The sequence below is a fragment of the Helianthus annuus genome, chromosome 7 (genome assembly GCF_002127325.2).
Source record: "Helianthus annuus cultivar XRQ/B chromosome 7, HanXRQr2.0-SUNRISE, whole genome shotgun sequence".
Taxonomy (NCBI): Eukaryota; Viridiplantae; Streptophyta; class Magnoliopsida; order Asterales; family Asteraceae; genus Helianthus; species Helianthus annuus.
The window spans coordinates 83144597-83170149 of NC_035439.2; the positions used below are offsets into that span (position 1 = coordinate 83144597).

Below are 25553 nucleotides of genomic sequence, written 5' to 3' on the forward strand. Positions count from 1 at the left end.
GGCATGGCTTGGATATAGGACATGCCGGTCAGAGAAAAGAAGGATTGGGTGAAGGCTGGAAAAGGATATGAATATCCTATGGTAAACGGAGTTGCAGGAAAGGCCACCCAGGCGTCAGAAACAGAGTCACTCAAAGCATTGGATGTGAATGACTTGAAAACAGCATCCGCCGGAAAACAATGCTGAATCCTGTTTACATGAGCATCGGTAAAGCAGCATCTCTCCGTAGGAGAGTCCTTAATGATCCCTTGGCTTTTCAGGGGACTGCTCTTCTTGTGATCCTTATGGGGAGAATTTCGGAGCAACATACTCGTGGCAGAACAAAAACAGGGCAAGAGCAGAAAAAACAAAGCAGAAAAAGGAAGAAAGAAAGGAAGAGAATACCTGATCAATCTTCGATGGAGATTATAAAGGGAGTATATCCTGAATTTAAATAACGAATCGATCCTTACCCTATTTATAATCATGATTTGCAGGGATGTCACTTCAGTGACGTAATGATCGCAACGGCTAGTCCGGTTATAACGGCTAGTTATCCGAGTTGTCCGTTGAAGATAAGATCAGAACAAAATATAACTCATTAATTTACAATAAACTCCTTATATTTTGGGGTCAATTGTTAGGGCTGGATTTTTACAATACATGATCCTCACGTGTGTTCCTAACCAGCGATCCTTGTTTCTTTGGCAGATAGTGATCCTCAGCAGAGTTCCAGGATCAGGATCACGGACCATCATATGATCCTTATGCTAACAGTTGCTTTCGTTGAATTAAATGTTGTTTTGCAGGACATCTAGCAGGATCCGCTCTTAAGCATCACAATCAAAGGACGCGCCTTTACAACTATAGCATGTGCTTAATCGAAGATAGACGTTGTGAAGGATATGGAAACTTGGCATGATTTAAGGGCGATGATTTAGGCTAGATTTACTTTTATTTCTAAAGGGGTAATGAGCTGATTATTAGTCTTTTTACCAAAAATAGGTCACCTACACTTGTATATATACCACTCTTCCTCATTCGGAAGAACACACAACACAATTCTCACACGCTTAGACACTCGAAACTATAGTGATCCTTGTACTCAGCTCATTATCATCCGAAGTTGTAACTATTTTTCTTATATTGAAGTTTGGTGATCGGTAGTTGCCATCACCCGAGGTTTTTTATGCCGGAGATCATACATTGATCAAGGGCTTTTTCCTCGTATAAATCATTGTGTCTTTGCATATTTTATACTGAAGTGATCCTTTACTTTTTCAATAAACCAAGCATCATACCCCGTTTACATAAAGTTTGGTTGCATTATCCTTAGTGTGATTTTTGACCAAAACATGTCCTTTTCGATCTTAGTTATCCATCTATTTATAGCTAAGAAATGAAAACAAAATCTCCTATAAACGGGGGATGCCACCGAATATTCTTTAGTTAACGTTGGAGACCAAGTAAAGCGGCCTCAACGTCTTTCTTCGAACAACTTGGACCGAGTCTTCAGGGGAAGAGGTCTTCACGAACGTTGTAAACTTAAACTCGTACGCCTGCATATAACCCGTTAGTAATCCTCAGGATACCATACCAGGATGTTACCAATATCCTGAGTCAGCATCCTGAGTATGAACATTTATCATATAGTCAAGATATAATTTAAGATATTATTCAGGATATGGGCTCAGAATTTCACCCATAACAATAGCCTTTGGCTCCAGGGTGCTTGTGCTTGCAGCCAGCTCTTTCTTGATGGACCGTGAGGATGCAATTTCCTGAATGTCAGCAACGCTAAACCTGGAAGCAGATTTTGAGGATTTGCCAACACCTACAAGCGTGAAACACAAATAAGTATTCATATCCTTATTTTATTAAATATTTACATATATACAAGTATGGATACTTACTTGACATGGTGTAGGAAGTGGATGAGTTGTTTTCTAAATCCTTCGATTGTGGTGGAAAATTTCTGATGACAGGATCAAGATTCCAGAAAGCTTCAACTCTCTCTTGGGTGGTAGGTGATTCTTGAATATGTGACAAGGTTATAGCTGCATAAACAAAAAAGAAGGATCAGTTATCCTCAACAGAAAAGAAAGATTCTTACCGGTTGCCCTAATCTAAGGATCCTATATCCTACCATCTGTGTTCCACTTTTTGGGAAGATAGTTCCTATTTGGAATAGAATCCCTCCTCACGAAGAAGAATTGATTCCTCCAGTTGGTGTCATTCTTAGTGGTTTTCAAGGTAGGGAGAGGTTTTTGGGGTTTGGACTTGAAAAGGTATCGGTAGGAACCATGGCTTACAAGGTTGTACTGTTGGCTTAACACAGACATCCCTATGTCTATGCCCTCCTGCTCTATGATGTGCTCTAGTGTGTACAGGACCCTCCACAACATCGGCATAGCTTGGATGTAGCAAAGGGCGGTAAGTGTGAAGAATCCCTCTGTTAAAACAGGGAATGGATAAGTGAACCCTATTTGGAAAGGGATGGCAGGGAAGGTGATCCAGGTGTCAGACATGCAGTCACTCTTGGTTGAAGAATTAAAGGGTCTGAACATGGTGCCATCCGGAAAGCAGGATCGGAACTGATCAACTTCAGGATCAGTGAATCGACAAAGCTCCATTGAAGGGTTTTTGGATAAACCCTGACTTTTCAATGGGCTGTTGTGATCAAGATTCTTGGCAGGGGATGAGCGAGTATTCATCTTTGCCATGGATTTGTAGAAAACAGAGGATCGAAATTCGGAAGATTAGAGAGAAAGGAGAAGGAAATTACCTGAAGAGATCTTCGAATGTGGATTTAAAGGAGAGGATCTCGAATATAAATGCAGGATTTGATCCTTATCTCTAACCTATTTATAATGATTATGGTTGCAAGTGATGATAGACGATGACATCAGCGCTGTAACGGCTATATCTATAAGCAACGACTAGTTCGAAAATCGTTCAAACATGACTATCTAATTGGATATTAACTAATCATGCTTGGGGGCAATTGTTAGGGATAGAATTTTATAACTTATGGATCACGGATCCTCAAGTATAGCTTGGATCACGGATCCTCAGTTCAGTTTGAATTAAGGATCCTCAGGAGATGCTGCAAGGATAAGGATCAAGGATCCTCAATATTGTCCTAAACTAACAATTGTTTCCATGATGTTTTAACTTATTTTGCAGGTGTATTCGAATGAGAGTTGGTCCAGCCGAGATTATAGGGGAATATGCTTGGTACTTTTGCACGTGCATGACCTCCATGACCGTTGTGATGGTCGTGGGGAAGCTAGCACCATTTTCGGATAGTTTGTTATTCTAGATAGTTTCTAATTTTAATAGGGGATACAAGCTTGATTTAGATATAGATAGCAACACACATACATTACACTCGAACTCTCTGCAAGTTATTGGCGATTATACACTTTTGCACACTAGTGATCCTTGTACCAAGCTTGTTATCATCCCGATTTGTAAACTTTCTTTGTTTAATATAGTTGGTGATCGATAGTTTCCATCACCCGAGGTTTTTTATGCTAGAGATCATTCATTGATCAAGGTCTTTTTCCTCGTATAAATCCTTATGTTTACCATTCATTTCATTCATTTGTTGTTCATACATTTGTCCATTTAACCAAGCATCTAACCTCACAAAAATCAGATTTGCTTACATTATCCTTGTGTGATTTTTGACCAAAACAGTATTTTTCACGAAAGTACTGAACAACCGAGATTACAACTCCGGTTTCATCAGCTGCATTTGGAACAAGAAGTCCAATAATTTGTTCATTATCTGTTGTTGTCTCAACAATATGAATGCACACACCAAATTTGACAACTGTGACAACTTATTAAAAGTTCCTCAGGCTCACGGCAACCGCACTGGTAACAAACTAGTATTGTTGGTGGCTGTTCTGGAAATTGAAGGAAAAGGACTGCGATTCTGCTTTTTCAACGGGGATGTAATGCAATGATTCCTCTCAATTGAATAGAGAGACACTTGCTTCATAGGACTCACTTGAATCGTCTCGGATGTAATAACAGTACGTTTAGCATCTGTGCCTGCTAGAATTGCAGGAAGCAAAAGATAACGAAGATGAACATTGTATCTATCAGCTGCATTTGCGGATCACCATAAATATTGCCGATTTTACCCGGTTTGCTTTCTCTAGAATATCTACAATCCAATCAACGCATATTATGTGTTTCAAATCAAGGGTCCCATCATTACAACCACCAATATTTCAACTCACGTTAGCTGGTTAATTGGTTGGATACAACGTCAACAACGACATCAAAATACAAAGCTTCATCCTTATTTCTGTAAATCGCACAAACAAGCATGCCTTGAACGAGTCTAGAACACTCGTAATCCTCAATCGGCTTTGAAACCGGACGAAATCTATGAAGAAACTGTTCGATTTCACGGTGAGTGGAGAAATTAGCGACAGATCTGTGAAGAAACTGTTCGATTTCACGTGTAATCCAGAGGTCGGTCTCGGGTGGGCAGAAGATCCGTGGGCCTTATTGTCGGATATGTGACTCCATGGAAGATGTGATTTAGGTAACTGCCGAGTCACAACAATTCATTGAACCCCGAAATCATGTGTTGCAGTTTGGAAAGATGACCAAATAAAGATCTAAATAAGTTTCTAGAACTGGTGAACCGTTGTGTCTAATCATATCAACTATCGCGATAAGTTTCTGTTGAAGTGCAAGAACGAGTATGAAGATAAGTTAAAGATAAGTCAAGAACAAAGAAGAACACTTTATGAAAAAGCAAGATCTTGGAAGTATGACACATGATAAAAGTGCTTCTCTAGACAATCTGGGATTATGTTCCGTTTTAGGGTTTCTTCATCACCTGTAACAATGTCGATAAACATTGATCGGAACATGCCGCTTAAATCGAAGGATGAGTTGAATTAATTGTGAAATAGATATGAAGGATGAGATATAGGCTATTTTCGGATCTGTGACTCCATGGAAGATGTGATTAAGGTAACTACCAAATCACACCAAAAAGAATCCTGAACTATGCATTCTCTCACAATGTCCAACAACTGAATTTTACTTTCTTGTATGAAAAGAAGACTAAAATTCTTGAAATTCCTCTTTCTTTTTTTAGTTCTCAGTCTCTCATTGCTTTATGACAATACTGACAAGGGTGCTGGTCTTTTCTCCCACTGTGCAAACTTGAAGAATCTCACCATAACAAATTGTAGACTAGTGGGCTTGAATGGTTTTAATATATTTCATCTTGGATTATCCAGTCTAACACTTGAAAATGGATATGATCATGTCAAGATCTTTATCTATCATGTCATCGACCAACTGCTCGAAATCCCTTTCGTTTCTCGGGCTCGCATTCGAAGATCCTTGTATCAGGTGAGCCGCCAGACAACCCCTGCACCTGCCAGTCTGCCATGTCTTTTACTTTATTCAATACGCATCGTATAGGCCTATACGATGCGTATTAAATTGGAAAAGTGTGCGGATAGATAGGCCGGTGTGCCAATAGAATTTCCGTTTTTTTGTAAGAGTATCAAAGTTTGGGCTGTTGGTATATTGGTTGCCTATTGAAACAAATAATAGTGCATGGTATGGGTTCAATTTATCTTTCCTTTCCAACATTTTTTATTGTCTTTCTTATTCTTAACTCTCCAGTAGTATCTTTCCTTTCCAACATTTTTTTGTCTTTATTATGTTAATTACGTTTTTATTCTTACTTCCATAGTACTGTTTTCTCTTTCCAAAATTTTTTTTGTCTTAGTTCCGTTTTTATTCTTACTTCCATAGTACTTTTTTTTCTTTCCAAAATTTTTTGTCTTTTTTTTCTTAGTTCTGGAGTAATTAATTCAGAGCATTGTAAATATGATGCAAATTATTGTTTTAACTTAGCTATAAATATACTTTCATTTAGAGTAAAGTGCCATTTCAGTCCTTGAGGTTTGATCGAAATTGTCATTTTAGTCCAAATAGTTTTTTTCTCATTTGGGTCCTTGACTTTTCTATTTTCCTGCCATTTTGATCACATTACCTAACTTAGTCTAAAAACCTAGTTATAATCAGGGGTATTTTTGATATTAACAAGAAAAGGTTTTTAAATTGCCATTTAGTCCAATCCTAAAAAAAACAATAATTTACAAACCTCATTTATACATATTTATTTTCATTTACTTATATATAATATAAAATAACCTATTTTCATTTAAATATTATGTGTGCATATTTAATATATATATATATATATATAGGTAAAGGATCCTGTAAAAAAGACTAAAACTGTGAGAAGAGTAAGAAAGAATCTACACCATTAGATCTTTGATCTAATGGTTGAGATTAATAGGGACCAAATTGTAAAATTTAGTTTATTTTTTGGACTGAATTGTAAATTCTAGGGGCAATAAAGTCTTTATACACATTCAAAAATAGAAACTGTCAATCAAAAATCCCTACAATATCTCTCTCTCTCTCTTCACAAATTCCACTTTTCACAGTTTTCATCGGAGATTGCCACCACCGATCCGCCACCACAACCCCACTGCCACCGAATCCAGCCAACGTATAACATCACCACCACCTCTGCCGCTGTGCAAGGAATCTCGTTTTTGCTCGGTTTGTTTTGGATCAGAAGATACAGGTGAGTTGTTAATGCGTTTTATGTCCCGGCGATTTAACGTGGGATGTGGTTGTCTTTCGATTCCACGACGACACGATGTATGGGTTCCATTTACAACATATGTTTACCCGTGTGTATGTGAATGGTGTTTTTTTTGTACTGAATGGTGTTATTTTTTGTATCGAATTGTGTTATTTTGTACTGAATGGTGTTATATTCTTTGTACTGAATGGTGTTATTATTGTACTGAATGGTGTTATTTTTTACTAAATGGTGTTATTTTTGTACCGAATGGTGTTATTTTTGTACTGAATGGTGTTTTTTTTATTTTACTGCTGAATAGTGTTATATTCTTTGTACTGAATGGTGTTTTTTTATTTACTGCTGAATGGTGTTATTTTTGTGCTGAATGGTGTTATTTTTGTGCTGAATGGTGTTATATTTTCTGAATGGTGTAATATTTAAAACACCACGTATGAGCATACTCTGAATGGTGTTATATTTATGGACGGTTATAAGTCCTTAAATCCAGGATTTTCTCTCTCCAAATCCTTAAATCAAGAATTACCATATTTAAATTTGTTAATGCATTTACAATCTTACTCTTTTCAATTAATTTTAATCTAATGGTGTAGATTCTTTCTTACCTTTCTCACACTTTTGGTCTTTTTTACAATAACTCCACCCTATATATATATATATATACACATATATATATATATATGTATATATATATATATATATATATAAATTATATACTATATATAATAACATACAACATGCTTAGATCCCCAAATCCACCACCCACCCACACTACCACCATAGCCAACTCTGCCACCCACCTCCACCACCGACACCCACCTCCACCACCGACACCCACTGTAACAACTCTCATTAAAATTAATAATTAGAATGATAATTAGTCAATAAAGAAACCCTAATTGTGACACACAAGTATTTCCGCACTAACCCTAAAATTTTCAGAACAATCAGAATTAGGATCAGGGCCCCTAAAACTCAGGGGGGGGGGGTAAACCCTAATTGATAATTATCAATAAAATCCGTTGTCACAATTGAAATTCGAATTTTTGATGATTCATGCAAGCTAGTCCCGTTTCCAGCTAGTCTAGGTAAATAGACTGCACCCTTTACGGACCGTAAAGGAAAATGCCTTACGGACCGTAAGCATATGTGCTTCCCTTACGGACCGTAAGGGTTGAAGCATACGGTCCGTAAGCGGGGCTATTTTCTGGCTATAAATAGCCGACTTCGGGACTTGAAATTGGGAGTTAAAACGTTGGCCAAAAGCCTTCTGTACGTCGTCTTACAGTTATTATAGTACAAATTAAACACACACTGCACTCGAATCGCTGCCGCAAAACAGGGTAATTACTCGATCGCTATTACGATTCATTTTCCGAGATCAATATATCCAAATAATGTTTAAGTGCCGCCCACATTAGGGTTATACTTTGTCGTTCGTTGTTAAATCGATGAATGTTTAAGTATTGCACTTTGTCGTTCATTGTGAGAATTTGATCTCGTGAGTTATCGTGACTGCTGTATTGATCACTAACCCAGTTTTGTGTGCATTATTATTACTATTAGGTTAACGAGGCTAAATCATATTCTGTCCGTATTAAATCTGCAATGTAAGTCATTCTCTTTTTATCAACTGTTTTACAATACTCCAAATTATTTTCAGAATTATAATTACAGTGATTAAGTTGATGTAATCACCAAATTACAGCCAGTATGTGGGGTATTGTGCACATTACTACAGTTTAAATCATTTTAGGTGGGCGAACCTAATTTTAATTGATTTACGTCATTCATTGGGGCAGCCAATGGTGATATGACCACTGTCACAGATCCGGTCGAGTGACAAATACTGTGGGTAGTTGGTTGATATCAGAAACATGCGTAAAAGATCTTAACACTGTGAATAATAATAAATGTGTCATTTTCAGTAAAATGAATGATTCACTCAGTATTTCCCCGCTGACAAAACCTTTTTCAAACATGTTTCAAGTGATCTACTGTAATTCAGGAAAAGTGCCGAGGAGCATTTCAAGCTTACGATAGTGGCTCAATATAAAATAAAGAAATATGTTTTGAAACAAAGATTATCAGAAAAATCTTATTATTGTAAATTATCGGGGTTTTGTCCCGAATTGTGAAATGAAATAATCGGGAAAAGTTTTTAGCTTTAAAACGATCCTGACGTTAAAATTCCGCTGCTAAACTCAATTAAATAAATATCACGGGATTTCTGTCCCGCGGCTCCTGAAACGGGTTAAACCGGGTCGGGGGCCGTGACAGAAATAAGGTGGTATCAGAGCCACTGAGTTAAGCTAATTAAGTATTTAACATATACTTAATTTTTCCTGATTACTATGATGTGATTATGTGTTTTATTAAATTGACTATTTGTTAGTTACAGTATGGGTAAGCAAAAGCTGCAAGATATCTATCTTAAATTAGATAGGTCAGTCTATGAAGAGGGAAGTTCATCCAAAACTAAATTTTCAAAGCTCCCTACAATTCCTGAAGAAGGAATATTTGTGCGGAAAGCACAATATGAGAAACCGCTTTCTCCTAGAAAAAGGAGTATGATTATTAAGAAAAGTAAAGAGCAAATCCGAGAAAAGAGGATTAAAAAGGAAACCCAGGAGTTAATCAATAAATCACCTTGGGAAGATAAGCTAGATGAGAAATGGGCAAATTTGTATATGCTAGCTACTGTAGCCGAACATGCAAATCTTTAAATACCCTAAGTCTAGTAATAACACTTCTCAGTAAATAAATAAATAAATCTGAGTGTGTTCTTTTCTGTTATTTTGTACAAATAGTGTGCAATAAAACTTCGATGTTTATTTGTTAAACTTTGTTCCAAAGTTTTAACTTAGCATTTCTGTGCATTTTGCATATATGCTACACAGTCTGAGCGAGATATCTGAAGCTTTTCAGAACCTCAATCTTTACCCGGTGAATATAGAAGTTTCCCAAGAGTTTACTGGATACTTTGCTGATGTGGACCAACCTGTAGAATTCCACGCTCCACCTTTGACAAAGCCAAAACGAAAGAAAAAGAAGAATTACGTGTGGGGACATCGTATCCGTAGGAAAAAGCCAGTCCCGAAACTTCCTAAAATAAACAATCCTTTAGAAATAGCAAAAGAAACTGGTAAACAGCCGGAAATGGAAACTGAAGTCGAGAAAGATTCTAGGCAAATGGAGATACAGTTTGAGGAATATTCTAAAGAAATAGAAATGGAAGTAGGACAAGGTTCTAGACCAACTCAGATAGAAATCGGAGAGAGCTCCAATCAAAACCAAAACCAGGGAATAACTTTTCAGGATGAAATAGATTTTCTATTGGCCAACTGTGAAACTATTCAGCCTGTCAATACGAATGTTTTTACCTATCCTAGTGAAAATCCACTCCTTATGAATTTTACACGAGCAATCCCAGAACCAATAGTCCACGCCCAACCTGTAGAAATGGAAGAATGGTGGACGAGTGATTGGCAATTTCAAAATATTGTCAACGACCCTTATTCCTTCCTTCCGCAATTTGATCCAGAACCCCTACCTAATCCACCAATGAGCCATGAGAATATGGCTGAACTGCGCCATTTCGGTGAAGAATTGATGGATGCAGGGAACAGAATCAGGGAGATAGGGGGACAGATTGCCTGGAAATATGACGAAAGGGAACTTCGTTTTTAGGATGACGAGTGACGAGGGATAGGAGGATGGTAAAACTATAGTTATGTAATAGTAAAAGTAAATAGCAAAATCAGTCTGTAACATAACAAATAAAACATTGTAAAATATTGGTGTGTATTGATGCATACTATAACTAATATAAAATCGATAGTTTTGACTTTACGTGCATTATGAATTTTCTGATTGTTTGTGCATAAATTGCTATTTATCAAGATACTAATTAATATATATTATCAGATGGCTAATAGTGGTAATGAACCGGTAAATGAAGCTAATCAGTCAGAGCAACATCCAGGGGATCAATATATGACTAGACAAGATATTGAAAATATTGTTGCTCAAGGGATAGCTAATGCTATTCCAGCATTTGTTGCTGCTGTGAAAAATCCAGTCGAACCGCAACATATTATTCCTAGTAAACATACTATTGAGGATAACTTCAGTAATAGTATAAACGGGGGTAATAATCATGCTAATCATGATAATGAATCCCAGCACACGCCGCTCCCTAAGAAACGAAAGGCTGCAGCACCTGGTTGCACTTTCAAGGAGTTTCTTGCCTGTAAACCCACTGAATTTGCAGGCAACGAAGGGGCAACTGCATCACTGCGTTGGTTCGAGAAAACCGAAGCAGTAATTGCAATAAGTAAGTGTGCCAAAGATGATCAGGTCATGTACGCATCGAATCTGTTTAAAGAAGGAGCACTCGAATGGTGGAACACGGTGTTACAAGCTAAAGGAAGAAATAGGGCTTGTGCTATGACTTGGGAAGAATTCAAGAATCTGGTAGAAAGAAAATTTTGTCCTGAATATGAAAAGGAACAAATGGCAAATAAGTTCCTAACTCATCGGATGTTAGGTGTGGATTGTCGTGGTTATACATCGACATTCTTCGAATATGCTAGAGTGGTACCTAACCTGGCTGCTTACCGACATCACCATCGGAGATTGCCACCACCGGATCCAGCCACCACAAACCCACTGCCACCGAATCCAGCCAACGTATAACATCACCACCACCTCTGCCGCTGTGCAAGGAATCTCGTTTTTGCTCGGTTTGTTTTGGATCAGAAGATATAGGTGAGTTGTTAATGCGTTTTATGTCCCGGCGATTTAACGTGGGATGTGGTTGTCTTTCGATTCCACGACGACACGATGTATGGGTTCCATTTACAACATATGTTTACCCGTGTGTATGTGAATGGTGTTTTTTTTGTACTGAATGGTGTTATTTTTTGTATCGAATTGTGTTATTTTGTACTGAATGGTGTTATATTCTTTGTACTGAATGGTGTTATTATTGTACTGAATGGTGTTATTTTTTACTAAATGGTGTTATTTTTGTACCGAATGGTGTTATTTTTGTACTGAATGGTGTTTTTTTTATTTTACTGCTGAATAGTGTTATATTCTTTGTACTGAGTGGTGTTTTTTTATTTACTGCTGAATGGTGTTATTTTTGTGCTGAATGGTGTTATTTTTGTGCTGAATGGTGTTATATTTTCTGAATGGTGTAATATTTAAAACACCACGTATGAGCATACTCTGAATGGTGTTATATTTATGGACGGTTATAAGTCCTTAAATCCAGGATTTTCTCTCTCCAAATCCTTAAATCAAGAATTACCATATTTAAATTTGTTAATGCATTTACAATCCTACTCTTTTCAATTAATTTTAATCTAATGGTGTAGATTCTTTCTTACCTTTCTCACACTTTTGGTCTTTTTTACAATAACTCCACCCTAAATATATATATATATATATATATATATATATATATATATAAATTATATACTATATATAATAACATACAACATGCTTAGATCCCCAAATCCACCACCCACCCACACTACCACCATAGCCAACTCTGCCACCCACCTCCACCACCGACACCCACCTCCACCACCGACACCCACTGTAACAACTCTCATTAAAATTAATAATTAGAATGATAATTAGTCAATAAAGAAACCCTAATTGTGACACCCAAGTATTTCCGCACTAACCCTAAAATTTTCAGAACAATCAGAATTAGGATCAGGGCCCCTAAAACTCAGGGGGGGGGGGGGTAAACCCTAATTGATAATTATCAATAAAATCCGTTGTCACAATTGAAATTCGAATTTTTGATGATTCATGCAAGCTAGTCCCGTTTCCAGCTAGTCTAGGTAAATAGACTGCACCCTTTACGGACCGTAAAGGAAAATGCCTTACGGACCGTAAGGGTTGAAGCATACGGTCCGTAAGCGGGGCTATTTTCTGGCTATAAATAGCCGACTTCGGGACTTGAAATTGGGAGTTAAAACGTTGGCCAAAAGCCTTCTGTACGTCGTCTTACAGTTATTATAGTACAAATTAAACACACACTGCACTCGAATCGCTGCCGCAAAACAGGGTAATTACTCGATCGCTATTACGATTCATTTTCCGAGATCAATATATCCAAATAATGTTTAAGTGCCGCCCACATTAGGGTTATACTTTGTCGTTCGTCGTTAAATCGATGAATGTTTAAGTATTGCACTTTGTCGTTCATTGTGAGAATTTGATCTCGTGAGTTATCGTGACTGCTGTATTGATCACTAACCCAGTTTTGTGTGCATTATTATTACTATTAGGTTAACGAGGCTAAATCATATTCTGTCCGTATTAAATCTGCAATGTAAGTCATTCTCTTTTTATCAACTGTTTTACAATACTCCAAATTATTTTCAGAATTATAATTACAGTGATTAAGTTGATGTAATCACCAAATTACAGCCAGTATGTGGGGTATTGTGCACATTACTACAGTTTAAATCATTTTAGGTGGGCGAACCTAATTTTAATTGATTTACGTCATTCATTGGGGCAGCCAATGGTGATATGACCACTGTCACAGATCCGGTCGAGTGACAAATACTGTGGGTAGTTGGTTGATATCAGAAACATGCGTAAAAGATCTTAACACTGTGAATAATAATAAATGTGTCATTTTCAGTAAAATGAATGATTCACTCAGTATTTCCCCGCTGACAAAACCTTTTTCAAACATGTTTCAAGTGATCTACTGTAATTCAGGAAAAGTGCCGAGGAGCATTTCAAGCTTACGATAGTGGCTCAATATAAAATAAAGAAATATGTTTTGAAAAAAAGATTATCAGAAAAATCTTATTATTGTAAATTATCGGGGTTTTGTCCCGAATTGTGAAATGAAATAATCGGGAAAAGTTTTTAGCTTTAAAACGATCCTGACGTTAAAATTCCGCTGCTAAACTCAATTAAATAAATATCACGGGATTTCTGTCCCACGGCTCCTGAAACGGGTTAAACCGGGTCGGGGGCCGTGACAGAAATAAGGTGGTATCAGAGCCACTGAGTTAAGCTAATTAAGTATTTAACAGATACTTAATTTTTCCTGATTACTATGATGTGATTATGTGTTTTATTAAATTGACTATTTGTTAGTTACAGTATGGGTAAGCAAAAGCTGCAAGATATCTATCTTAAATTAGATAGGTCAGTCTATGAAGAGGGAAGTTCATCCAAAACTAAATTTTCAAAGCTCCCTACAATTCCTGAAGAAGGAATATTTGTGCGGAAAGCACAATATGAGAAACCGCTTTCTCCTAGAAAAAGGAGTATGATTATTAAGAAAAGTAAAGAGCAAATCCGAGAAAAGAGGATTAAAAAGGAAACCCAGGAGTTAATCAATAAATCACCTTGGGAAGATAAGCTAGATGAGAAATGGGCAAATTTGTATATGCTAGCTACTGTAGCCGAACATGCAAATCTTTAAATACCCTAAGTCTAGTAATAACACTTCTCAGTAAATAAATAAATAAATCTGAGTGTGTTCTTTTCTGTTATTTTGTACAAATAGTGTGCAATAAAACTTCGATGTTTATTTGTTAAACTTTGTTCCAAAGTTTTAACTTAGCATTTCTGTGCATTTTGCATATATGCTACACAGTCTGAGCGAGATATCTGAAGCTTTTCAGAACCTCAATCTTTACCCGGTGAATATAGAAGTTTCCCAAGAGTTTACTGGATACTTTGCTGATGTGGACCAACCTGTAGAATTCCATGCTCCACCTTTGACAAAGCCAAAACGAAAGAAAAAGAAGAATTACGTGTGGGGACATCGTATCCGTAGGAAAAAGCCAGTCCCGAAACTTCCTAAAATAAACAATCCTTTAGAAATAGCAAAAGAAACTGGTAAACAGCCGGAAATGGAAACTGAAGTCGAGAAAGATTCTAGGCAAATGGAGATACAGTTTGAGGAATATTCTAAAGAAATAGAAATGGAAGTAGGACAAGGTTCTAGACCAACTCAGATAGAAATCGGAGAGAGCTCCAATCAAAACCAAAACCAGGGAATAACTTTTCAGGATGAAATAGATTTTCTATTGGCCAACTGTGAAACTATTCAGCCTGTCAATACGAATGTTTTTACCTATCCTAGTGAAAATCCACTCCTTATGAATTTTACACCAGCAATCCCAGAACCAATAGTCCACGCCCAACCTGTAGAAATGGAAGAATGGTGGACGAGTGATTGGCAATTTCAAAATATTGTCAACGACCCTTATTCCTTCCTTCCGCAATTTGATCCAGAACCCCTACCTAATCCACCAATGAGCCATGAGAATATGGCTGAACTGCGCCATTTCGGTGAAGAATTGATGGATGCAGGGAACAGAATCAGGGAGATAGGGGGACAGATTGCCTGGAAATATGACGAAAGGGAACTTCGTTTTTAGGATGACGAGTGACGAGGGATAGGAGGATGGTAAAACTATAGTTATGTAATAGTAAAAGTAAATAGCAAAATCAGTCTGTAACATAACAAATAAAACATTGTAAAATATTGGTGTGTATTGATGCATACTATAACTAATATAAAATCGATAGTTTTGACTTTACGTGCATTATGAATTTTCTGATTGTTTGTGCATAAATTGCTATTTATCAAGATACTAATTAATATATATTATCAGATGGCTAATAGTGGTAATGAACCGGTAAATGAAGCTAATCAGTCAGAGCAACATCCAGGGGATCAATATATGACTAGACAAGATATTGAAAATATTGTTGCTCAAGGGATAGCTAATGCTATTCCAGCATTTGTTGCTGCTGTGAAAAATCCAGTCGAACCGCAACATATTATTCCTAGTAAACATACTATTGAGGATAACTTCAGTAATAGTATAAACGGGGGTAATAATCATGCTAATCATGATAATGAATCCCAGCACACGCCGCTCCCTAAGAAACGAAAGGCTGCAGCACCTGGTTGCACTTTCAAGGAGTTTCTTGCCTGTAAACCCACTGAATTTGCAGGCAACGAAGGGGCAACTGCATCACTGCGTTGGTTCGAGAAAACCGAAGCAGTAATTGCAATAAGTAAGTGTGCCAAAGATGATCAGGTCATGTACGCATCGAATCTGTTTAAAGAAGGAGCACTCGAATGGTGGAACACGGTGTTACAAGCTAAAGGAAGAAATAGGGCTTGTGCTATGACTTGGGAAGAATTCAAGAATCTGGTAGAAAGAAAATTTTGTCCTGAATATGAAAAGGAACAAATGGCATATAAGTTCCTAACTCATCGGATGTTAGGTGTGGATTGTCGTGGTTATACTTCGACATTCTTCGAATATGCTAGAGTGGTACCTAACCTGGCTTCGCCAGAACCGGTACTCATTTCTCGCTATATTTGGGGATTAATTAGCGAAATTCGAAATATCGTTAAGGCTGCGAGACCTCGCACTATTGACGATGCAGTAGAATTAGCTAACACCCTAACTGATGAACTGATACGCACAAGGGATGAAGATAGGAAAAAGGAACTAGCTCAGAAAATTACCCAAGGATTTAGGATGGGTAATAGTAGTAATTTCAAGAAGAGAGGAACAGGGCAATCTTCAACTGTGCCATTCTGCAAAATTTGCCAGAAGAACCATTTTGGAAAATGTAATAGAATTTGCAACTTTTGCAAGACAACAGGACATCGTGAAGAAAACTGTAGAAAAAGATCCATAATTTGTTACAATTGTGGAGAAGCCGGACATTTCAAAACAGAATGTCCTAAGTTAGCCAACCCAGTAGATAACAAACCCAAGGCAGCCGAAGAAGCTACTAAGAAGAATGCCAGAGCATTCCAGCTAACTACTCAAGAAGCAGAGCTCATTCCGGATGTCATCGCCGGTACGTTTCTAGTTCACAACGTTTATGCAAAAGTATTATTTGACTCTGGTGCAAACCAAAGTTTTATAAATACTTCATTCTGTCAAGCTCTTAAGTTACCCTTAACTACCGTTAGGCAGATTTTTACAGTCGAAACCGCAGATGGGAATTCAGTAAAAATCAATCAGGTTTTGCAAAAAGTAGAAATAGAACTCTCAGGTCATAAGTTTGTTGCAAACCTATTGCCTATGAAATTAGCTGAGTTCGATGTTGTGTTAGGAATGGATTGGTTAATAGCCAACCATGCTCAAATCATTTGTGATAGAAACTCTATAGAAATTCAAGCACCTACTGGAGAGGTAATTAAGATTTCAGGAGATAAACCTCGGAAGCCACTGAAGTTTATATCAGTAATGAAAGTTGCTAATTATGAACGGAAACAAGGAATAGTATATATGATTTCAGTAATCATTTGTACTAAAGGTAAGGAACTTAAGGAAATTCCTGTAGTCTCAGAATACCCAGATGTATTTCCAGAAGATTTACCTGGATTACCACCAGATAGGGAGGTAGAATTTAGGATTCATCTAATTCCAGGAACTACACCGATAGCCAAGGCACCCTATCGATTAGCTCCTACTGAAATGCTAGAATTGAAAAAGCAATTAGATGAATTACTAAGCAAAGGATTTATACAACCTAGTTCATCCCCTTGGGGTGCACCAATGTTGTTTGTGAAAAAGAAAGATGGATCGATGAGAATGTGTATCGATTATAGAGAATTGAATAAGGTTACAATTAAGAATCGATACCCATTACCTAGGATTGATGATCTTTTCGATCAATTACAAGGCGCTAAATATTTTTCTAAGATAGATTTGCGCTCCGGATATCATCAATTAAAGGTTCAAGAAGAAGACATACCTAAAACTGCTTTTAGAACTAGGTATGGACATTATGAGTTTACAGTCATGCCCTTTGGATTAACTAATGCACCTGCAACATTTATGGACATGATGAACAGGATCTGTAAACCATATTTGGATAAATTTGTAATTGTTTTCATATACGATATACTTATTTATTCAAAAAGTCAGGTCGAACATTGTCAGCACTTGCATGCACTCTTAACTTTGTTAAGAAAAGAAAAGTTGTACGCTAAATTCTCAAAATGTGAATTTTGGCTACAAGAAGTGCAATTCCTAGGACACATGGTGAATCACGAAGGAATTCATGTAGATCCTGCTAAGATAGAAGCAATTACCAATTGGAAGGTTCCGCAAACTGCAATGGAAATTAGAAGTTTTATAGGTTTAGCAGGGTATTATAGACGGTTTATTAAGGATTTTTCCAAAATAGCTGTACCATTAACTAAGCTAACCTGTAAAGCCACTAAGTTTGAGTGGGGACCTAAACAAGAAGAAGCCTTCAGAATCTTAAAGCAGAAATTAAGCAATGCTCCAATCTTAGCCTTACCAGAAGGAACAGAAGATTTTGAGGTATATTGTGATGCTTCAAAATTAGGATACGGATGTGTGTTGATGCAACGCAAAAAGGTAATTGCGTATGCTTCCAGACAATTGAAGAAGCACGAGGAAAACTATACGACTCATGATTTAGAATTAGGAGCTATAGTTTTTGCCCTTAAGATATGGAGACATTATCTGTATGGAAGTAAATTTACTATTTATATAGATCATAAGAGTTTAAGGTATATATTTGGGCAAAAAGAGTTAAACATGAGGCAAAGAAGATGGATAGAAATCCTGAATGATTGCGACTGTGATATTCAATATCACGAAGGAAAGGCAAACGTAGTCGCAGACGCCTTAAGTCGTAAGTATCATGAGAAGCAAAGGCGAGTCCGTGCCCTTAGAATAAATCTACAAGTAGATTTAATGGAACAACTAAAGGAAATTCAGGAAACGGCCATCAAGGACGATGCCGAAGGAATGAAAGGTTACCTAAAAGAATTGGAACAAGGAAATGATGGAATATGGAAATTCCACAAAAGCAGAATTTGGGTACCTAAACAGGGAAATTTAAGATCAAAGATTTTAGACGAAGCTCATAAATCTAGGCATACTATACATCCAGGAAACAATAAGATGTACCAAGATTTAAGAAAGAATTTTTGGTGGATAGGAATGAAAAAGGATATAGCCGAATACGTATCTAAGTGTTTAACCTGTTCACAAGTTAAAGCCGAACATCAGAAACCCTCAGGTCTACTACAACAGTTAGAAATGCCTGTATGGAAATGGGAACTCATAACAATGGACTTTGTTACTAAGTTACCCAAAACCAGAAAAGGTAATGATGCCATTTGGGTAATCGTGGACCGATTAACCAAATCCGCTCATTTTCTACCAATAAAGGAAACCTTTAGTATGGAAAGGTTAGCCAAGTTGTACGTAGATGAAATAGTATCCTTACATGGAGTTCCACTCTCCATTGTATCGGATAGAGATAGTCGTTTCACTTCCCATTTCTAGACAAGTTTCCAATAATCAATGGGAACCCGACTCAATTTAAGTACTGCATATCATCCACAAACAGACGGACAAAGTGAAAGGACGATCCAAACTCTAGAAGACATGCTCCGAGCATGTGTAATTGACTTTGGTGGTAATTGGGATAACCATTTACCATTAATCGAATTCTCCTATAATAATAGTTATCATTCAAGCATTGAAGCCGCTCCATTCGAAGTACTGTATGGACGCAAGTGCAGAACTCCCGTATGTTGGGCAGAAATAGGAGAAAGTCAATTATCAGGTCCAGAAATCGTGCAAGAAACCACTGACAAGATAACACAAATTAAGGAAAGACTAAAGACAGCTCGAGATCGCCAGAAAAGCTATGCAGACAATCGCCGCAAGCCACTCGAATTCCAGATAGGAGACAAAGTACTTTTGAAAGTATCTCCTTGGAAAGGAGTAGTACGATTTGGTAACAAGGGAAAACTGAGTCCAAGATATGTTGGACCATTCCCAGTGATTCAACGAATCGGACCAGTTGCTTATCGCTTACAACTACCAGAAGAACTAGCTGGAGTACATGATGTATTTCATGTATCCAATCTCAAGAAGTGTCTATCAGACGAATCACTGGTAGTACCTCTTCAAGATGTAGAGGTAAATGAAAAGCTTAAATTCATAGAGAAACCTTTACAAATAGAAGATAGGAAAATCAAGTTTCTCAAACACAAACGACTAGTACTGGTGAAAGTAAAATGGGAATCCAAGAGAGGACCGGAATATACTTGGGAACTGGAGTCAGAAATGAAGCGGAAATACCATCATCTATTTTACTAAATCTCGAGGACGAGATTTTTCCTAAGGTGGGGAGGATGTAACAACTCTCATTAAAATTAATAATTAGAATGATAATTAGTCAATAAGGAAACCCTAATTGAGACACCCAACTAATTCCGCACTAACCCTAAAATTTTCAGAACAATCAGAATTAGGATCAGGGCCCCTAAAACTCAGGGGGGGTAAACCCTAATTGATAATTATCAATAAAATCCGTTGTCACAATTGAAATTCGAATTTTTGATGATTCATGCAAGCTAGTCCCGTTTCCAGCTAGTCTAGGTAAATAGACAGCACCCTTTACGGACCGTAAAGGAAAATGCCTTACGAACCGTAAGCATATGTGCTTCCCTTACGGACCGTAAGGGTTGAAGCATACGGTCCGTAAGCGGGGCTATTTTCTGGCTATAAATAGCCGACTTCGGGACTTGAAATTGGGAGTTAAAACGTTGGCCAAAAGCCTTCTGTACGTCGTCTTACAGTTATTATAGTACAAATTAAACACACACTGCACTCGAATCGCTGCCGCAAAACAGGGTAATTACTCGATCGCTATTACGATTCATTTTCCGAGATCAATATATCCAACGAATGTTTAAGTGCCGCCCACATTAGGGTTATACTTTGTCGTTCGTCGTTAAATCAATGAATGTTTAAGTATTGCACTTTGTCGTTCATTGTGAGAATTTGATCTCGTGAGTTATCGTGACTGCTGTATTGATCACTAACCTAGTTTTGTTTGCATTATTATTACTATTAGGTTAACGAGGCTAAATCATATCCTGTCCGTATTAAATCTGCAATGTGAGTCATTCTCTTTTTATCAACTGTTTTACAATACTCCAAATTATTTTCAGAATTATAATTACAGTGATTAAGTTGATGTAATCACCAAATTACAGCCAGTATGTGGGGTATTGTGCACATTACTACAGTTTAAATCATTTTAGGTGGGCGAACCTAATTTTAATTGATTTACGTCATTCATTGGGGCAGCCAATGGTGATATGACCACTGTCACAGATCCGGTCGAGTGACAAATACTGTGGGTAGTTGGTTGATATCAGAAACATGCGTAAAAGATCTTAACACTGTGAATAATAATAAATGTGTCATTTTCAGTAAAATGAATGATTCACTCAGTATTTCCTCACTGACAAAACCTTTTTCAAACATGTTTCAGGTGATCTACTGTAATTCAGGAAAAGTGCCGAGTAGCATTTCAAGCTTACGATAGTGGCTCAATATAAAATAAAGAAATATGTTTTGAAACAAAGATTATCAGAAAAATCTTATTATTGTAAATTATCGGGGTTTTGTCCCGAATTGTGAAATGAAATAATCGGGAAAAGTTTTTAGCTTTAAAACGATCCTGACGTTAAAATTCCGCTGCTAAACTCAATTAAATAAATATCACGGGATTTCTGTCCCGCGGCTCCTGAAACGGATTAAACCGGGTCGGGGGCCGTGACACCCACCTCCGCCACCTTCACCCCCCGGATTCTTCTACCATTCCCCCATTCATTTACTATAAGCAAGAAAAAAGTGTTCCTACAAAACCCAATTTCAATTTCAGCCATAAAATCCATCCCCCAAATCAATCCATAACCTCTGCCAAAAAAGTGAAACTTACATAATCTCACTCAATAGATTTGTAGTCATCCAACCCTAAAACAGTAAAACCTCCAATTTTCATCCACCAAATTGATCTTATTTTGGTGTATCATCAAGATGTTGATTGGAAAATCAATGATGTGGCGGCGGTAATACAAACAAAGAACGCGGTTTGAAGAGGCGTTGGTGATGTGTCTGGATGACATCATCGGCCGGTAGCAGAAGATCGTCGATGCCGTTTCTGGTAGGATGGAGCGGAGTAGCAGAAAAGTTCACTACGAGGTGTTGTTTTCGGTCAGGTTGAGTTAGCGAGTTATGTTGATGATTCCGACGAAGAGTTATAACTGAGTTGGGATTTTGAGTCGTTACTGGTGGTGGCGGGTGATGATGGTGGTGTGGTGGTGGTGGGTGATATTGTTGTGGGGAGTTTGAGTTTAGAAGGAGAAAGAGAGATGGGTGGCGGTTACAGGTGGCAGGTGGTGATGGTGAAAATTGGTGGAGGTGGAGTAACTATTAGTGGTTGTAGATGGTGATGGCTTTGGTGTGTGTATATGTGAGAGTTGAGTGAGTGTGTGTGTGTATATATATACACAGGGTAAGGTTCATTTGAGAACCACTCTTATTACGAGAACCGCGAGAACCAATATCAACACAAAAAAATACCTAAAAAATCCAAAAAACACATATTTTTTTAATATTTTCCTAATAAAAATCGCTATATTTAGTTACCAAAAAAAAAACTTTTTTTTTCGAGTAACAGTTATGGATGCACATGTGCATATGTATCATTTCTTGGACAAATTCCGTAATATATTACTAGTAGTAGAAAAATGCACTTTCATTTACATTACAATCCGTAATGCACTGCTTTTTACATTACCAATATTAAGAATGCACATGTGCATCATTATGTATAACCATCATATAACGTGTTTTGGTACAAAATGTTTGTGATTTTAATTGATGAAGTAGGCCTATATACATGTGTTTTGGTTAGTAATATCTAGTGGTTGATGGTTTGATTATATTTTCACTTTATGATGTAATATGTTGTTTGGATGATGTAAAGGGTGTTGATGTAAAGGGTGTTGATGTACATGTAATAAAGTGAAATATTGGTAATAGTTTTGTATTATGGATGGTAGGAGGCAATGGTATTGTATTACAGATGGTAGGATGTAGTGGGAATGCACTATGGATGGTATGATAGATGAAAGGGAAAGTGTATTCAAAGTGGTGTACCAAAACACGTTATAACATGTTCATACATATAGATGCACATGTGCATTTCTAGTGTTGTTAATGTTATAAAAAGTTCATACATATAGATGCACATGTGCATTTCTAATATTGTTAATGTTAATGTAAAAAGTAGTGTATTATGAATGATAGTGTAAATGAAAGTGCAATTGTCTGATATTAGTAATGTATTACGGAATTTGTCAAAGAAATGATACATATGCACATGTGCATAGATAATTGTTACTCGAAATATTTTTTTGGTGACGAAATATAGCGATTTTTTCATAAAAAATAGTAAAAAAAAAAAATTTTTTTTTGAGTGTTTTTTGATTTTTTAGGTATGTTTTGGTTGTGTTCACACTTGGTTCTCGCGATTCTTGCAATAAAGGGTGGTTTCTAACGGATCCTTCTGATATATATATATATATATATATATATATATATATAATAGTAATAATAAAATAATCATAATAATAGTTTAGTATTTAGTATTATATACATACATAATATTTAAATGAAAATAAGTTATTTTATATTATATATAATTCTATGAAAATAAATATGTAAAATAAGGTTTATAAATTATTGTTTTTTTGTTTTTCGGGATTGGACTAAAATCGGTAATTTAGAAACCTTTTTTTGTTAATGCCAAAAATACCTCTGGTTATAACTAGATTTTTAGACGGAGTTAGACAATGTGATCAAAATGGCAAGAAAATAAAAAAAAGTCAGGGACCCAAAGGAGAAAAAAAGTATTTGGACTAAAATAGCAATTTGACCAAAACTCAGGGACTAAAATGGTAATTTACTCTTTCATTTAAAAGTGACTTTTATCATAAAATATAGAAGTAAAATATAAGAATATTATATGTAATAATGTAATATTACGACTTTGGTATATTACTTATATAAAAGCTCTTGGGCATAATGCTTATTATTTATATCGAGTACCTGTATTATACCATACCGAATGGAACCAAGATTTTAGGGAGGAGGGGTATTTTTTTTTTGTCTCGCACAAGGTCCAAAAGTTTTTTTTAATCATTTTCGGGGATGGCTCCATGTGTGCTAAAGTGAACCATATGAAATCGTGATAAGATACATCAAACTTAACTTCTATCTTGTCATTTGACTGAAATCGTCTAAGGTCATCCGTAGTACCGAGTTCGTGTATGTCTTGAAGTCGCTTGTTTATCTCCGAAAATGCGTTACTCATATCCGTTCCCATAGACATCGATGACGACTCGGGCTTTTTCGCTCGCTTACTTCTTCTGGGCGGTCTTGGTAGCTCCTCCACCGGCTCGTCATCCGGAATATCCTCGTTCAACTCGGTGTCTCGAGTGTCGGAGGTTGGCGTTTCGGGTTCACCCGACTCGTTTGTTTTGGACCTCTTTGACGGCCGTTTATTTCCCGAACGACCACTCAAAGTAGATATGTTGGCCCATTTGGGGCTATGGCGAAGGATTTGCCAACACCTCATGTACTGGAAATGGCCATTAGCATCCGTATACTCGACCAATGCCGCTTGTATAATGTATTCGTCCTTACTTCCACTTTTCCATCCGGCAAACGTGCGTTGGTACACGGTTTGAAAGTTCGTGCATTTTTTATTTATATTGGTCCACTTGCCCGATGTAGAGTCCGGTGGGCGATATTCGTCTCCTTTACCCATGAGATCGAAAAAGAGTTCTCGTATTCGGGACCAAAAAACGGTTTTACTTTGATTGTTTGCTTAAAAAAAATATAATGTTAGTCTAAAATTTAAAAAAATAAAAACAGAAAATAAATTAAAAACTGAAAATAAAAAAAAAACTAAAAATAATAAAAAAAACAGAATATATAAACTAGAAAATAAATAATAACAGAAAATAAATAAAAAACTGCAAAAAAAAAAACAGAAAAAAAACGAAAAAACACAAAAAAAAAAACACAAAAAACGGAAAAAAACAGAAAAAAAGGAAAAACAGAAAAAAAATAAAGACATTTAAAAAATATACCTATAACCGGGTCCTCCGACACATCGATGAAAGCGCGGGTTAACGCATACTCCTTATCGGGCTCCCACGTTATCACATTTTTTTTCGCTCGGGTGGCGGTTTCCGCTTTCTTTTTATGTGGTCGTTTTCCTTTTCCTTTTTGCGTCTCCGCTACTTAGGGTTGTGTTTCCGGAACAACATCGGGTTCGTGTAGTGGGGAGCCGAAAGCTTGAGCCGACCCAAACGCTTGAGACGACCCCATTCCATCGGTGTCTTGATTCGGGTTCCACCCGTAGAGATTCGGGTCCCATGATAGCGGTTGGTTCAAAAGATTCATGAACCCGAGATTTTGTTGATTGTAATCGAGAAAACCGGAGCCGAAAGGGTTGGGTCGAGTGGGAACCGGCGACACGGGGCGAGTAGGATTACCACTTTGGTTTGGGTCCGCACTTGATCGGGGAGGAATGAAGCCACGGTTGAATGGATGCATTGTATAAAATATAAGGATTTCTAAAAAAATTGGAAGAGATAAAGAGTGTTTGAGTGTGTGTGGTAAAAATATAGGAAAGAGGTATTTATTTAAAGGAAAGTTTGAAAAAAAAAATTCATTTTTTTTATGAAAATGACCGTTTACCAACGGTCAAAAAAAATAAATTCCAATGCATACCGCCGTTATCAATATCGCACCATCGCAAAATTTCGAAACATAGCGCCTGGCGATTTGGTGTTCCCGACGTTTTGGGGTTCCCGGCGTTTTGGCGGCGCTATCAAAGAGCATACCGCCCCACTACGTATCACCTAATTAATAAATTGGTTTAGAATTCAAAAGATATGTGAAGAAACACGTAACTAATTTTATTGTTAATTACTTTGGTTTATGTTTCAACCACAAGGGTTAAT

The 25553-nt window shown here is 37.0% G+C and overlaps 1 protein-coding gene across 1 annotated transcript; it reads right to left on the reverse strand.

The window, feature by feature from the left end:
- Positions 1–21393: 21393 nt before the first annotated feature.
- Positions 21394–24349, reverse strand: LOC110942452. Its single transcript, XM_022184232.1, has 2 exons — positions 23780–24349; positions 21394–21432 (listed from the first exon to the last, which is right to left on the reverse strand). Exons 1-2 carry the CDS (start codon positions 24347–24349, stop codon positions 21394–21396), a joined length of 609 nt encoding a protein of 202 aa, XP_022039924.1.
- Between the last annotated feature and the right edge of the window lie 1204 nt (positions 24350–25553).